Source organism: Acipenser ruthenus, chromosome 3 (assembly GCF_902713425.1).
Source record: "Acipenser ruthenus chromosome 3, fAciRut3.2 maternal haplotype, whole genome shotgun sequence".
In the NCBI taxonomy this organism is placed as follows: Eukaryota; Metazoa; Chordata; class Actinopteri; order Acipenseriformes; family Acipenseridae; genus Acipenser; species Acipenser ruthenus.
Genome location: NC_081191.1, coordinates 47532299 through 47547969, shown reverse-complemented (window position 1 = coordinate 47547969; position 15671 = coordinate 47532299). Strand labels below are relative to the sequence as shown.

The 15671-nt window shown below is 36.2% G+C and overlaps 1 protein-coding gene across 2 annotated transcripts in view; it reads right to left on the bottom strand.

Moving 5' to 3' along the window:
• The window catches only part of nek11 (NIMA-related kinase 11), a 222504-nt gene that overhangs the window by 156950 nt on the left and 49883 nt on the right, over positions 1-15671 (bottom strand). For both annotated transcript variants that reach the window (XM_034058454.3, XM_059013082.1), the window contains exons 3-5: positions 6556-6721; positions 4178-4296; positions 3666-3730 (exon numbers count right to left, since the gene is read on the bottom strand). In XM_034058454.3, the coding sequence (XP_033914345.3) occupies positions 3666-3730; positions 4178-4296; positions 6556-6721 (350 nt within the window). The remainder of the gene's footprint in view (positions 1-3665; positions 3731-4177; positions 4297-6555; positions 6722-15671) is intronic.

Below are 15671 nucleotides of genomic sequence, written 5' to 3'. Positions count from 1 at the left end.
GATGGCCTTCTTTACGGTGACTGTGGACTGTGCAACGCACCCGCTTTCCTTTCGTTCAAGGACCATTTTGACAATTTTCAAAGATCTAATTTAAGGAGTTTGATATCATTTTCAATGGGCTCTATGTACTAATATTACTTACGTGTTCGTAAATACTGCAAATTCGTAGCCTCTGTCCTTAGAATTTCTGCATGCGATTTACTAAGCAGCTCTTGTTCGTGAACAACTATCGTAATTTCATCGCAAGTTTACGAACAACATAAATTACTGCTCATTATACAGGAGACATCAGAGTTTGCATCTCATTATAAATAGATTTGCAATGCCAGAAGTCAAAATTTAGACCTTCCGGAAGTAAAGTAAACATTACAATGTAATACTAGTGTAGCGCAAAGAGACCATGGGCACAGCAAAAACAAACCAAAACGTAATCTAAAAGAAAGGGTGCCAAATACGGAAAACATGAATAAAACTAAGCTTGTTTCTATATATAGAAGTTTAACATGGTACATATGCACTGTAATTCTGCAACCTGACCATGCTTCCCTACATGCTTTCAGTGCTTTAATTTAATTTAAGAATATCTCAGAAAACTTTTGTTTGAGTCTGTGTATATTTTAGTTGTGTAAAGGAAATAAGTACAGTAGCCTACATACAGCAGTGAATGCACTTTAAAACGCCAAACAGTCAGTGGCATCAAATCAGCAAGAACACAGTCATATTACATCAAGCAATTATTAAATAAAATGAAAGCCAGTAAATTACTTACCATTGCCTAGTTAGTAACAGGGTGAGGCGTCGAGGCTTGCTGCTGAATATTGCAATTATAGAATCATACTCCAGAGAATCGCACATGTCTCTTTCAAACGACAGGAGAGACAGCATGTTCAAGCGACTTGTCAGCATTGATGCTCACGCAGCTGTCTTAATCCTGTTCATAGTGGTGAAGAGCCTTAAAGGTGTGTGCATATTTGGAAAGATAATCAAGTGCCAATCATCTCAAACTTAAATTAGTGTTGGATCATTTTTCCCCACAGTCGATTTGCGCTTTATTTGTTGAACGAAGACTAAAAACTCCATCTTCATCCTTATTAACGTTGTAGAACAAAGTATATGCCAGTAGTAGACTTTCTCTATTGCCGAATGTGTTGGCAAGCATGCAGACACGGCTTTCATGAGGCCATATCATATGTGTCATTTTGAAAGCGGCTGTTCAATTCGTTGACAATCTAGTAAAATATGATTCCACATTGCCCTCAAATCTTCATTACAGTGCGCCCTGGTTGACTTTCCCAAAGATGAAGTAACAAATGAATCATCAAGTCAATTTGGTCATTTTCTCTTCTGTCATTTATTTTCACATATTGCCATTGCCACTGCTGAAGTAGATTCGGAGGAAGAAGATGATATGTGAGTTACTTTTGTGGCTTCATTATCTGTCCATTGTCTTTAAAAAAATAAATACTAATTTGTTTTGGCATGTTGACCGCCACACTACTACTAATTAGCCTACAAGTTTGCTTAAAAAACTGCACATTTTAAATAAAGTTGGAATATGGAAACGTCTGGGACTTAATAGATCCGCGCCAACTGCCTCACAAGCTGTCAATCAAACACAGCTTGCACATGATTAATTGTGTTAGAGGAAGATCCCAAACATTGCATCACAATAACTACTTTTGCTAAAGTCTGTGACATTTTCTCTTTAGCCTATTTGTCCTAAACTTGAGCTCAACCCTTCAGGGTGCACAATTTGAAAAAAAAAAAAAATAAGAATAAATAAATTATACATTTACTTAAACTTGGCATTCACACAGGTGCAGACGTGGCTACGCTCCTGACTGCGACTCTGATGTCGTTTTTTATACACAAATAAGCTTACTTGACTTGAAAAACATCTGAAGCAAATTCCTACTTGGTTTGATTAAATGAGTATTACACAACAAGCTTCAATATGAAACTTAAGCTCAAAATGAATTTCAATTAAGAACGACAATTTTTAATGAAAAGAAAAACATTCTAGCCTACTTCACTAAAGTAAAAATGAGCTTCTGTTATTTTAAAAGACCACTACTTGAGATTATTACTAATGCTTAATAACAGTAACAACATTTTATTTAGAGTTGGTGTTGAATTTAAACCCGTTCACTGTTCATGTAGGGTGTATTTTATTGTGTGTTTAAAAAAAAAAAAAAAAAAAAATCAGTGTCAGACATAGGAGGCTGTGTGGTCCAGTAGTTAAAGAAAAGGGCTTGTAACCAGGAGGTCCCCGGTAAAAATCCCACCTTAGCCACTGACTCATTGTGTGACCCTGAGCAAGTCACTTAACCTCCTTGTGCTCCGTCTTTCAGGTGAGACATAATTGTAAGTGACTCTGCAGCTGATGCATTAGGGCAATAATTAAGAAGTTCAGAACCACTGGAACAGTGGTAAACTTGTCTGGCAGAGGACACAAATGTATCTTGCCCAGTGAGGCAGATGGTTCGGGAGGCAAAGGGAAATCCAAGGGCCACAGTTGGAGAATTACAGAACTTGGCTGCATCTTGGGGTCACCAAGTCTCCAAATCTACAATTAGACACCACCTCCATGCCAATAGGCTATTTGGAAGGGTTGCCAGAAAAAAAGCCTTTATTGAGAGCAAACAACAAACATAAGCACCTGGAGTTTGCTAAACGGCATTGTCACTTCGATTGGAACCGGGTGCTATGGTCAGATGAAACAAAAATAGAGCTCTTTGGCCACGCACACCAGCGGTGGGTTTGGCGTCGAAAGAAGAACGCATGTGCAGTAAAGAACCTCATATCATTGTAAAATATGGTGGTGGATGTTTGATGTTATGGGGCTGTTTTGCTTCCACTGGTCCTGGGGCACTTGTTAAGGTCAACAGCATCATGAACTCTACCCAGTACCAGGACATTTTAACTTCCAGCAAGACAATGCACACATCAAAATCCACAAAGAAATGGTTAATTGACCACAAAATCAACATTTTGCAATGGCCATCTCAGTCTCCGGACTTGAACTCCATTGAAAACCTGTGGTTTCAATTGAAAAGGGCAGTCCATAAGCGCAGACCGAAGGATATCAAGGATCTGGAAAGATTCTGTATGGAGGAATGGTCTAAGATCCCTCCCAATGTGTTCTCCAATCTCATTAAACATTATAGAAAAAGACTCTGTGCCATTATCCTTGCAAGGGGAGGGTGCACAAAGTACTGAAAACAAGGGTGCCACTTCATTTTTTTTGGAAATAAATCTATAATTTGAGAAATGTGTAATTTTGGTTGATTGCATTGAATCATTAATAAAGTCAAATATATTCCACATGTTGAAAAATTACAATATAGCTCAGTACTGGTATTATTTATTTTATAGTCTTTTTTGCTCATCTTTATCAAGGGTGCCAATAATTTTGGAGGTGACTGTATATATGTTAGGACCCCAAGCCGAAATGTGACCCCATCGGCTTGGGGTTAATTGACATTTTTAGATCCCCAAAATCTTTTTGTGTTCGGCTTGGGGTTGTCTTGCGAATGACCCCATCGCGATGCAGAAAATTCACTTTACGGAAGCTGAAAATTCACTTTATCTGCCCTTTGATTACTGTGTTGTTTCATTCTAAAACTATGCATGTTTTAGAATTAATAAATGGAACATCACCTTACCTATTTTAACAATATTATTTTTAAGGAAAATATTTTTTGTTTTTAGATCCCTGTGCAGTATTCTCCTACAAAAAGAAAAAAAGGGAAAAGATTAAAAACCAAGACTGATTCATTCAGAGAATTTATGAAATTAACTGTTAGCAATACTAGATATACATTAAATGTTATTAATTAACATATTAAACATACAGTGATAAATGCTTAAGTAGTATTATTTTATTACAACAATATTGTTTTAAATTGGCATGATTTTTTGGTTTTATATGCAAGCAGATGCATATTCTTTGAGTTAATTATTACTGAAGGCTGCAAGTTATGGTTTTAGTGAACACATATGGTGCATATTGTACAGATTTCTGAAGACTACTAAACCTGTTCTTATAATTTTATCTTTAACAGTGAAAACCCTTTTACAAATATTGGTTATCTTTCTGTTTGCTTGCAAGACTTTTCAAGCTAGAATGAGATTACTTTTCATGTTTAATGAAATGGTCCTGCCCTCATTATAATACCTTTCGTGCGTGTAGTGGACACCCAACAGGAGCTGTATGAACCACTCTAGAACCTGGCTTTCGGGGAATGTTTTGCCAGCTTCTTTGCACTCGTTGATTTTACAATCCAAATCTTTACCCTGAAACAAAAAGGCAGTTATTTTTAGCATCACCTTGCTCTAGTTGCTAAAGGTAAAACAGCACACGAGCAAGGTACTGTAGAAGATGGTAAAGAACAAGTTTGCATCTTCTCATACTTTTCCTATTCCTGAGTATTTACAATGGCTAACAATATTATCAATTACCATGGTGGTGTAATACATTTCTGTTTTATAATACTTTGCTATACATTTATCATGTTATACACTGTGCCACAATAAAAAATAAAAAAATTCAATCAATAAACAGCACCATCAGGCTGTGTAGTTATACTCGCTTGCAACAGATTATTAAGAATTATGGATTTTATGCAGTGCTTAAAAAGTAATAATATTGTATTTCATTGTTTTAATCAGACTACACTTTATTTAATGCCCCTTAGGGAAGTATAATAGATTGTAGATGTAATAAAGTTTCATGTCAAGCATATTATTTTTAAAAAGATCAATTTTAAAATTACATTGTTGGTCAATATTTCACTATTATTTTTTTTGTGACAAAATAATACAATTGAAAATGTTAAAATAATGACTATAGGTATTGTTATCAAAAATAAACAGACCTGAAGTTACATTTGTTTAACATGTATTTATTCGTTAATTTTAGTTATTCTTAAATGCAATATTTCTGGGATAAAGTCGGTCTGTAATGTAAAGGTGTGTTTTTGCCATTTTTTTCTGGAACTTGAGACAAGCTTGAGCATTAAGGGAATTCCCATTAGCATCGTCATGTAGATTTTAACATGGATAACACACATTGCAGGCTGACTACTTACTATGACCTTAAAGCTTCACAGCACTGTTAAACTGGAGAGGTTCAGAAAATGCAATGATCCCAGGTTTACAGGGATTCGTTTTTAATGTGTTGGTGTCAGGGGCACTCCTATGTAATGCAGGACCTCTATAGCATGTGCTCATCTGTCATTCTTTATGTCTTTGCCTTGGTTTGATTGGATTGGGATGTCGACTAAATTTGGGTCAGGTGGAGGACTTGCATTCTATACATGGTGTTAGTCTCTAAGGGTTGAAGACAAGACTAAGGATAATTGTCTTCATGCACCGGCATTGCTTTTTATTTGACAAGAAAGGGATAACATTAATTCCCTCGAGTGAGTCTGTGTAAAGACAGGTACAGATGGGATCAGCATGTTGGTTTTATAATCAGTTTATTAAATGTGTACTGTAATAAGAATGGATCGTATCTTCAGTCTCACAGATGCAACAGCTGATTGATCTAAATATGTATTACATGTTAGCATGTTAGTTAAAAATATATTAATATATTAAGCAACACAAATATAATATTATATATATATATATATATATATATATATATATATATATATATATATATATATATATATATATATATATATATATAATGACTATGCATTCCTGTATAAATATTGGCTTTTACAGAGCTGTGCCACTGTGTGGAAAATGAATGGCATACCAGTCCAGTTGCTAATATAGTATGTGATATTTCTTATCATGAAATTATAAGTATAAGCCATATCATTTCTGAAGAGCGAGGCAATCTATTTGCATTCCTGGTAATTTGCCATGGGATGACTCACTGTGCAATCTCCGCCTGAGATTTTCATGAAAATAAAGTACGCTATTTATTTGGAATGTAGTGGTAGATGAAGATGAATAAACATGATCAATCTATTTAAGCACCCCCAAGTGTCTTATCCAAGTGAAGGGATACTCCCCATCTGTCTGCTATGTATACACCTACCCACTACATATTGCATGTACCCAATAGATTGTATCTACCGCATTCTTTTTTTTATAAAAAATTCAACATTAGAACATGTGCTGTCATATATGCATCTCTAGCTGCCCCCCATGCTTTACTAAGTATGTACTATAGATTTGACATCAAAGTGGGGTAGATACTGTACATCCTGTAGATGTACTGTGTGTGCTCATGTAAGCGAGGTGAAAGAGAGTAAGCAACTACAGAGCTTGAAGCAACTGTAAAGGCAGCAGAATTAAAAATGGTGTGAGTGACACTGCAGCTCCTGCCACCACAGACATCCTCAGCCTTCTGCGTCCAGTCTCCTATACCTTACGATTTGTGCAAGGACACACAATTTAGCTGTGCAGCTGATACATTAAGAATTGTATTTTTGTATTGAAGCCTTTGTTATTCGTTTCTTCATGAATGGCAAACATTATTTAATTAAACAAAGATGAATATTCCTGTACATAAATCTTAATGTTAACAAACCATACCTCACAGTACTCTGTTATTATGCAAAAACTGTTGTGTTCAAGAAAGCTGGTGTAGAACCTGACAATAGTTGGATGATTAAGTTGTGACAACATCTGTGCTTCCAAATTGGCTTGAACTGTCTCATTGGGCTTGAGCTCCCCAACAGAAATCTCCTTCAGCACCTTTCTGTAAAGAGAAAAACAAGCATTAAGGTTTGAAATTGCTGGCTGTGAGAACCCAAGACGGTGAGCCACAGTACGCTGCCCTAGTCCAGCCTCCAACATGCCGATTGCACAAAGGCGTTGCTCTCTTGACAGATGTGGCATATTGTTATTTTTTCTGTGATTTTCTTTATTGCTTTTATTCAAGCTTGCAATTCAACAGCTGAAATCACTCCATATCCAGTGTCCAATCAACTGTCTCACTAATTACGTGATTAAGTGCATATGCTTCAGTCATAGTCACTCAAGCGTGTCATGGTCAAGGATGAATGATCGAGTGATTAAAAAGAAACCAAAAACATTTCGTCAATGTCCATCAATGAATCTCAACTATTTTACACTTTTGTCTTTTTGTCTCCTAAAATCACAGTTTTGACATTGCTCCCTTGTGGCATACAAATCAACAGTTTTATCTATACATAACTTTATTTATAAACAAGCAAACAAAGTGGCATTTTCACAACTTCTTAATGATCTGAGCTCTCAATTTCGATTTGCAAATTGTGATCATAAATGCATCATAAAATGTGCTTAGTTGCAGGTCAAAAAACAGCAAGGATCGAACGTTAGTCCTTAATTCTGTTTGAAAAGATGAATCTGAAAAAAAAAAAAAAAAACATTGGAAATGTGAAATAACATGCAAGTTATCAGAAGTGCCTAGCCATTTAAAGTGGAGATATCAAAAACACAAGCCACGTTTCAAGAAACCACTGGGGCAACCTTGCCCAGCACAAAGCAAATAGGCACAACTGTAAAACCGACGCGGGCCAAGGTTGCCCCAATTGCTCGCTTAGCTTTTATTTGAAACTACAGAGAATTCCTGTCAAGGGCTGGAATTCACGGCACCAAAATAATAACCCTAAGTTTTAGTCTTTCATGAGAAACTTTCACTGCATATTCTCTCCGGTCACATTTCACACACTCGCTCAGTGGCACCCACAGTTTCTCATTCAAGTTCAGTGCTGGACTGTCACCAGTCCCCAGGCTCATCACCCCCTTATTATATAACCTCCAGTCATTTCCCACGGCTCTCCAGCTCATCAACCAGTTACATGCATGCTCTGCAACCCACGAAAAGCAACACACATTCTCCCTATTCATTCACTCACTCCCCCTTCCCGGGCATGACCCATTCCACTTACAATACATATGTAACATAAAAGATAGACGAGACAAGCTGAACAGACAACAAGTCCTGTAACAAAGCAATTGTCCGGGTCGTTACAGTATATATTTTTAAATTTGAAAGTAAAAATATTTGAAAGCATGACAATCTTTATGTACAAAAACCTCACTAATATACACTTGAACAAGAACTGTTGAGTATTTATTTTTGTTTCAAACAGTATTAAATGGCAGTTTATATCCGATAGTGAAAAAAGAAATATCAAGATATATAAAGAAAGAAATGTCCATGTATTGATTTATGTATTTATTTATTTCAATATTTATTAATGTTTTACTTTTACCAAATATATAGGCTATCCTTCAGCATAGCTAATTCCCAGAAATTAATGTTCCATTTTGTCTAGTGGGGACCACAAATAGCGTTACTCTCATCAATCGGTATCGAAAGGAAACCGTACTTCCTTGCGCCAATAGGGACCACAATGAGCGTTACACTGACAGGAAACCAAAAATGTTCAGCGATCAAGATCAGAATCTCAGAATGATGAGATGACTCGAAAAAATAAATCTCCAAAGAAATCTTCAAAATGTAAAAAAATAACAAAGTCCCGAGAATTCTCAGCTGGCTGACTTCATCTTTCAAAATACTGCTTGTTTTCACAACGAATCGTGTAGCACTGACAGTTATAACACAACACGCTTGCAAACTGAAGGTTATAGTTTCATCAAATCCCATAAAAATATATATTTTTTGCAGGCAAATGTTCCATTTTAAAACAGAAATAAATATTTTAATATAAATGATACAGACGTCACTATAAGTTTGTTCCCTAGTATATTTCCATGTTGACAAAACAAGTAATTTATGTATATGCTTGGATAAAACTCCCTGGGGTCTTCAAAAGAAGTTTTTTTGTGTGTGTGATGTGTGCAACTAGTCCATTTTAAAATATCAGTAAATCATTTAATACGTGTGGATAAAAGTGCCTAAGGTCTGCAAAAATCTGCAAAAAAAAAAAAAGGAGAAAAAGGAGAAGGACATTTTAACCTTACTTTGGCGACTTATTTAACTTACTGTATGACAGGTTGTGACGGGTTCCTCGCCCCCTATAAAATGTATATAAAAGAGTCCTGTATTATTGTTGTTTTATTATTTTCATTATTATTCTGTATATATGATCTGTTTGTTATCATTTGGCAAGGATTGGGTTACTTCCCCATCCTTAAATAATCCTGTGAGAATGTGGCTGGAGCCTTAATAAGGTAATTGTTTGATCAATGGGTAGTTAAGATACTGTGAGTAAGAGAAATAAAGACAAACGATTGCTACCAACTGTGAGACCTTGTAGGTACTCGTTCTGTTTTTGAAGTTTATTTGTTTTTGTTCTGTTTTACTTTGGCCTGTGTGCCGGTTTATTTTCTGTTTTCTTAAAATATTTCGTTTGTGTTATTTGATTTTCTTAATAAATATACTGGGCTGCCACGCAGTTTCAGCCCTGTACCTCTGTCTGCTGTGTACTGCTTCCTGGTCTGTGACATCACCACACAAACCACATCAAGCTATCCTGTCACACAGGTATTGACTTATTTTCTACATTTCACCTAAGAGTGTTGGGAACTACAAATTAAAAGTGAAATTATGCTTTTGGCTGATTTATTTTTTCTGCGCCAATACTCTGAAAACACGTAAACTATCCTTGCTGTATAGAGAGTCTGGCAGTTCTCGCTAATATAACTTGGCGCAAGGAACTACCGTTCCTCTCAATATTAATCACAAGCAACAGAATGTGCATTTGTTGACTTATGGATGATAAAAAGGAGTTTTTCAGTGAGGAAAAAGTCCCCTGAGTGAAAAAGACTGTCATGTCATGTTTTTTTTAGCTAGGTTCAGAAAAAGGGGCAATTAAAATCTGCCTGCCTGTCTTTCTTATCTGTTTCATGAAGGAGTGTGATTTAATAGGGAACTTGCTTAGTCTACCGTAGGTTTCCTTGTCAAAAATAATAGAGTAGAGCAGCTTTTTTTCAAACCTTTCTTCACACCACATGACAAAAGAGAACACAGCCCTATTTTATTAAACATGAGGCAAGGATACACCAGTTTTATAATGTTGTTCAGGCTGTTTTTATACAAGCACACAGTTTATTCCCCACGCAGTATAAATACACTAAATGCTAGGATGCACAATTGCCAGTGAAACAGGTGAAATACAGCATTATATTGTAGCTTGCTGGGTGTAGGCAGGGAAGGACATCATGCTGTCTTTGGCAGGATCTGGTTTAATTGGCAGCTGCAAATTAGACATGACACCCACAACAGGCTGAGCTTTAGAATGGCTACTAGACAGGAGAGGTATTCATTCTGTGCAGGGAATCGAAGCCCTGATCCTAGACCTTGTTCCAGACACATTTTGGGTGATCTGCAGTCTCTTCTAACTTGGACATACAATTGCAGACAAAAGTATTGGCACCTGTGACAGAAATACAATGATTCTTGGTTGTAAATCTCCCTCCCGACCTGTGAGGGCACTAAGCAAAGAGAACAGAGTTCCCTGGATGGGCTGGTCTGACAGTTCTTTCCCAGGGTTCAAGGGAAGTCGGCCACCTAGGAAGGGGGTGAGACTCCGTTACAATAAAGCATTGACCCAGAAGGGAAACAACGTGGCAGCCGCAGATTGGAGAGGCGGTTGCACTCTTTTACCAAGGGGTCATGTGTGACAGCATAAAAGGGGACAGAGAATCGTAATCTGTTCCTTCGCATTTGGTTTGAATTGCTAGAACCGAGAAGGACTGTGAGCGACCCGTATTGCAAAAAGTGTATCGTGAGTGTTGTGTTTTGTTTGTTTGCAATTGTCTTGTCTTGTCTTGTACGTTACTAGATAGCTAACACACTTTTCGGAGCTGTCGCCAAGGGCCAGCACTAAACCGGAACAGCACTTCACCATTGTCACAAATATGAACTTGTATCACCCACCACAAGCACTACTGCACACACCCAGGACTGGTGACCGTGTTTGTATTATTGTGGGGCGTATATTATTGTTTATTATTTGGGACTGCAATCCTGTTGTTATTTACCCCGTGCAGTACACATTGGTGTGTATTGCCGGGGGATTATTGTTTGGTCGCCAGACCTGAAAATTATAAATAAAACCTTTTCCAAACCGGATTACAATTATTTCTGTCTGCTTCATTCACGCACTGCATCACTCCTGCACCAGTATCCACTCAGCCACTTTGTCACAGCACCCCACACTTAATATAAGATAATTCAAGAAAACATGTTAAATATTATTATTATTATTTATTTCTTAGCAGACGCCCTTATCCAGGGCGATTTACAGTCGTAAACAAAAATACATTTCAAGAATCACAGTACAAGTATTAATACAATTAAGAGTAAGATAAAATACAATGATTTTGGTTCTAGCAAGTACAAGTATATGACAAAATACGATTCAATAACGGAGCAGATAACAGTGTCAGTGATAGTTACATCAGGATATAATTAAATACAAAATACTAAAGATTAAATAGAGATTACAGTACTCTAAAGTACAGGATTAAATGCAGTAAAATAGGGAGCAGATAAGAGCAAGTAAAGCACATTAAGGAAGAGTGATAAAGTGTTCAGAGGGGAAAGAGGAGTTCTACAGGTGCTGTCCTAAGAGGTGAGTCTTGAGGAGGCGCCGGAAGGTGGTCAGGGACTGGGCAGTCCTGACATCTGTAGGAAGGTCATTCCACCACTGCGTGGCGAGGGTGGAGAAGGAGCGGGCTCTGGAGGCAGGGGAGCGTAGAGGAGTTACAGCCAGTCTTCTAGTGCAGGAGGAGCGGAGAGGTCGAGTGGGAGTGTAGGGAGAGATGAGGGTCTGGAGGGAGCTAGGTGCAGTCTGTGCATATTATGTTTTGTATTTTATTATGTATTATGTTTTGAAGGACAGGCGAAAACTCGTCCGCCATTATTGTTATTTTTAATACCTCGGGAGAATGCGTGACTGATCAGCTGCTGATTATTTAATTAACTGACAGTCACACAGAATTATTAAACTCTTTCAGACTATGGCTGAGGGGTTAAGATAATTAACAGACAATTAATACCTTGGTCATAATATAAAAGACCTGAAGCTTTGTCTGCACGGTGAGTGTTCAGAAGTGGAGAATGGGAGTCAGAGAGAGTGGAGGTAAAATAATAATTAGAAGAAAACAATTGCTAATCGTGCTGGAACTACCAGCGCGATACTTGTTATAATTAATATTTGTTTGTTTGTTTTGGCCCTCAAACCTTTTGCTTTATGTAGTTTTGTTTTGTGTAAACCTTTTATTATGATAATAAACGCACAAGCATTGTTTTTGAGATATCTTCAAATCATTTAAAGATATCTGAAATTCAAGATATCTTAAAATGACTTCTTGTTCATTTAGATATATCTCTAAATAATTTAAGATGTCTAGAAATAACTTCTTGTTTATTAGAGATATCTCTAAATCATTTACAGATATCATGAAATAACTTCTTGTTCATTTAGAGATATCTCTAAATCATTTTAAGATCCCTCAAAATAACTTCCTGTTAATTTAGAGATATCTCTAAATAATTTAGAGATATCTCTAAATAACTTCCTGTTCATTTTGAGATATCTCTAAATGGACAGGAAGTCATTTCCAAACATAGAGCATTTTCACAGAAAGTCATTTTGAGATATCTTGAAATGGCTTCCTGTTCATTTGAAGATATCTTCAAATGATTTAGATATACTGTATCTCTAAATGAACAAGAAGTTATTTAGAGATATCTCTAAATGAACAGGAAGTTATTTTGAGATATCTTCAAATGATTTAGAGATATCTTTAAATGAACAGGAAGTCATTTAGAGATATATCTAAATCATTTGGAGATCTCTAAATAACTTCCTTTTCTTTTAGAGATATCTCTAAATGGACAGGAAGTACAATATCTTCAAATGATTTAGAGATATCTTTAAATATTTCAAGATATCTTAAAATGCAATTTGAGATATCTCTAAATGACAGTTTGGCATACCATGCTAGCAACATCCACATGGTTTCCATAGTATTTAAAGATATCTGTAAATCAATTTGAGATATCTTTATTTCATTTTTAGATATCTCTAATTGATTTACAGATATCTCTACTTGATTTACAGATATCTTAAAATGAATTTTAGATATCTTAAAAACTGCACAATTAAATATATCTGTAATTCAATTTGAGATATCTGGAAATGATTTAGAGATATCTTTAAATATTTCAAGATACCTTAAAATGCAATTTGAGATATCTCTAAATGATAATTTGGCTTGCCATACTGATTGTGGATTTTGGTATTCCATATTTCTTTGATACTGTTCTGTAGCTATTTACTTTGTTGTAGATTGCTATGAGTGCTTTTCTCAAACGTTAATCCAACTCCTTTGTCTTGACCATCATCTGCTGTGTTGCCAAAAAATTATTCTTCTACAGATGGAGATAATTACCTATTTTTTCTAGCTATTGACTTTATCATCCAACTTAGTTACTGTGGAATGGTTTTCAATCAATTAATATATTTTTTTAATTAATTATATTACATTTTTACAGACTTTTAATGTAAAGGTGCTAATACTTCAAGAACAAATATTTGGAATTGGTTAGTGCATTTTATTTTTAATAAGATTGTTAAACTACCAGAGATTGTGTAATTTGGTCTGTATCATATTAATTGTATTTAACATGTTTTCTTGAATTATCTTATATTAAGTGTAGGGTGGGGAGGCAGAAAAAGGGAAAGGTTTGGAGTCCCCTTAAGCCCCCAGCAGCAGTAGAATCTTATTATTGTATTCTGACCGACAACTCTTTTCTTCTTAACGTTTCATACCTTCTCTGTGCTTCTGTCAGCAGCCATGTTAACTCTGGGGTTTAGGTTAAAATGTCATTGTTTCTTATATTTTAGACCATAATTGTATTGAACATTATTATATTATAATGCTACACAACCATATATATATGCCTCCCTTGCCAGCTCTAAGGTGCCTCTACTGTCTGCGACTATGTGATCCCCAATAGAAATAGGCACCAACATTGCATCCACAATGTTTTAGAATTCTTTTTACATCCTAGCCTTGTATTTAATAGTAGTTGTCCACATCGGTACAAACAACATTGGAAGAGACAGGCCAAGATCCCTGCAAAACAAATTCAGAGAGCTAAGAAGGAAATTAAAAGACAAGATCAAAACTGTGGTATTTTCTGGGATACTGTCGGCACCTTGCAAAGGACCATATGGACAGCTGGAAATACAAAATCAAAATGCATGGCTGAAATCGTGGTGCACACAGGAAGGCTTCACCTTTCTTGAACATTGGAGCACATTCTACAACAAGGACTATCTATATAGGTGGGACGGACTGCACTTAAACAGAAAGGGAACCAATCTACTCAGAGAAAGGATCCTTGAGGAGGTCCAGAAGCATTTAAACTAGAAAGGAAGGAGGGAGAAAACAAAAAACAGAAGGGAGACCACATCAAAAAAAGGGCAACAACTCAGGTAAGACAACTATTAAATGTATTTATCTTAATGCTAGATGTCTCAGAAACAAAATGTTAGAACTTGAAGCTACTGCACTAACAAGTAACTACAATGTGATAGGTGTTACAGAAACTTGGTTGTCTGAGAGTGATGGAGACGAGTATAATATTAGTGGTACACACTGTATAGGAAAGACAGGCAGGACAGAAGAGGCGGAGGGGTAGCGCTATACATAAGAAATAGTCTTGAAGCCCAGGTGTTAAATCTGGACAAAGAAAACAACGCCAAATCAATATGGGTCAGAATAATGGACAAAAATGCAAAGGGCATAATAATAGAAGCACGCTACAGACCGCCAAATTCAGACGCCGAGCAAAATAATCTGTTATACAGTGACATTAGAAATGCGTGTAGAAAAGGAGAAGCCATACTAATGGGGGATTTCAACTTCCCCAGCATAAAAAAGGAGAACCAGGTGGGGAGCACGATGGACGAAACTGAAATGGTGGAAATGACAAATGACTGTTTCCTAACGCAATTTGTCAAGGCACCGACTAGAGGGGAGGCATGCCTTGATTTAGTCTTTTCAAATATCGAAGACAGAATAACTAAAACAGAGGTCAGAGAGCCATTGGCAAACTCAGACCACAACATCGTCTTATTTGAAATGTTTTTTAAAACCCCAAAAGTAATGACTAAAGCTAAGGTTTACAATTTTAGAAAAGCAAACTATGAAGGTATGAAACAGAGACTAACAGAAGTAGATTGAAGTAAAATAGAAAAAAACATCCACAGAAAAAGGATGGCTGTTTTTTAAAAATGTAGTACTAGAGGCGCAAAACAATTACATCCCAAAAGTAGACAAATCTAAATCTAAAACAAAATGGCCAAAATGGTTTAATAGATCAATTAAAAAAAATATTCAGCGAAAAAGGGCACTTTTCAGAGTGTTTAAAAGGGACCAAAAACAAAGTACACAGAAAGAGTACTTGGAACTGCAAACACAAGTCAAAAAGGAAGTTAGAAAGGCCAAGAGAGAGATAGAAATCAATATTGCTAAGGGGGCTAAAACCAATTCCAAAATGTTTTTCCAATATTATAACAGCAAGAGAACATTCAAAGAGGAGGTTAAATGTCTAAGAGACACAAATGGCAAAATCATAGACGAAGAAAAAAAAAATAGCAAATATATTAAATGATTACTTTTCACAGGTTTTTACAAAGGAGGACACGGACAACATGCCCCACATGTCGACCTGTTCC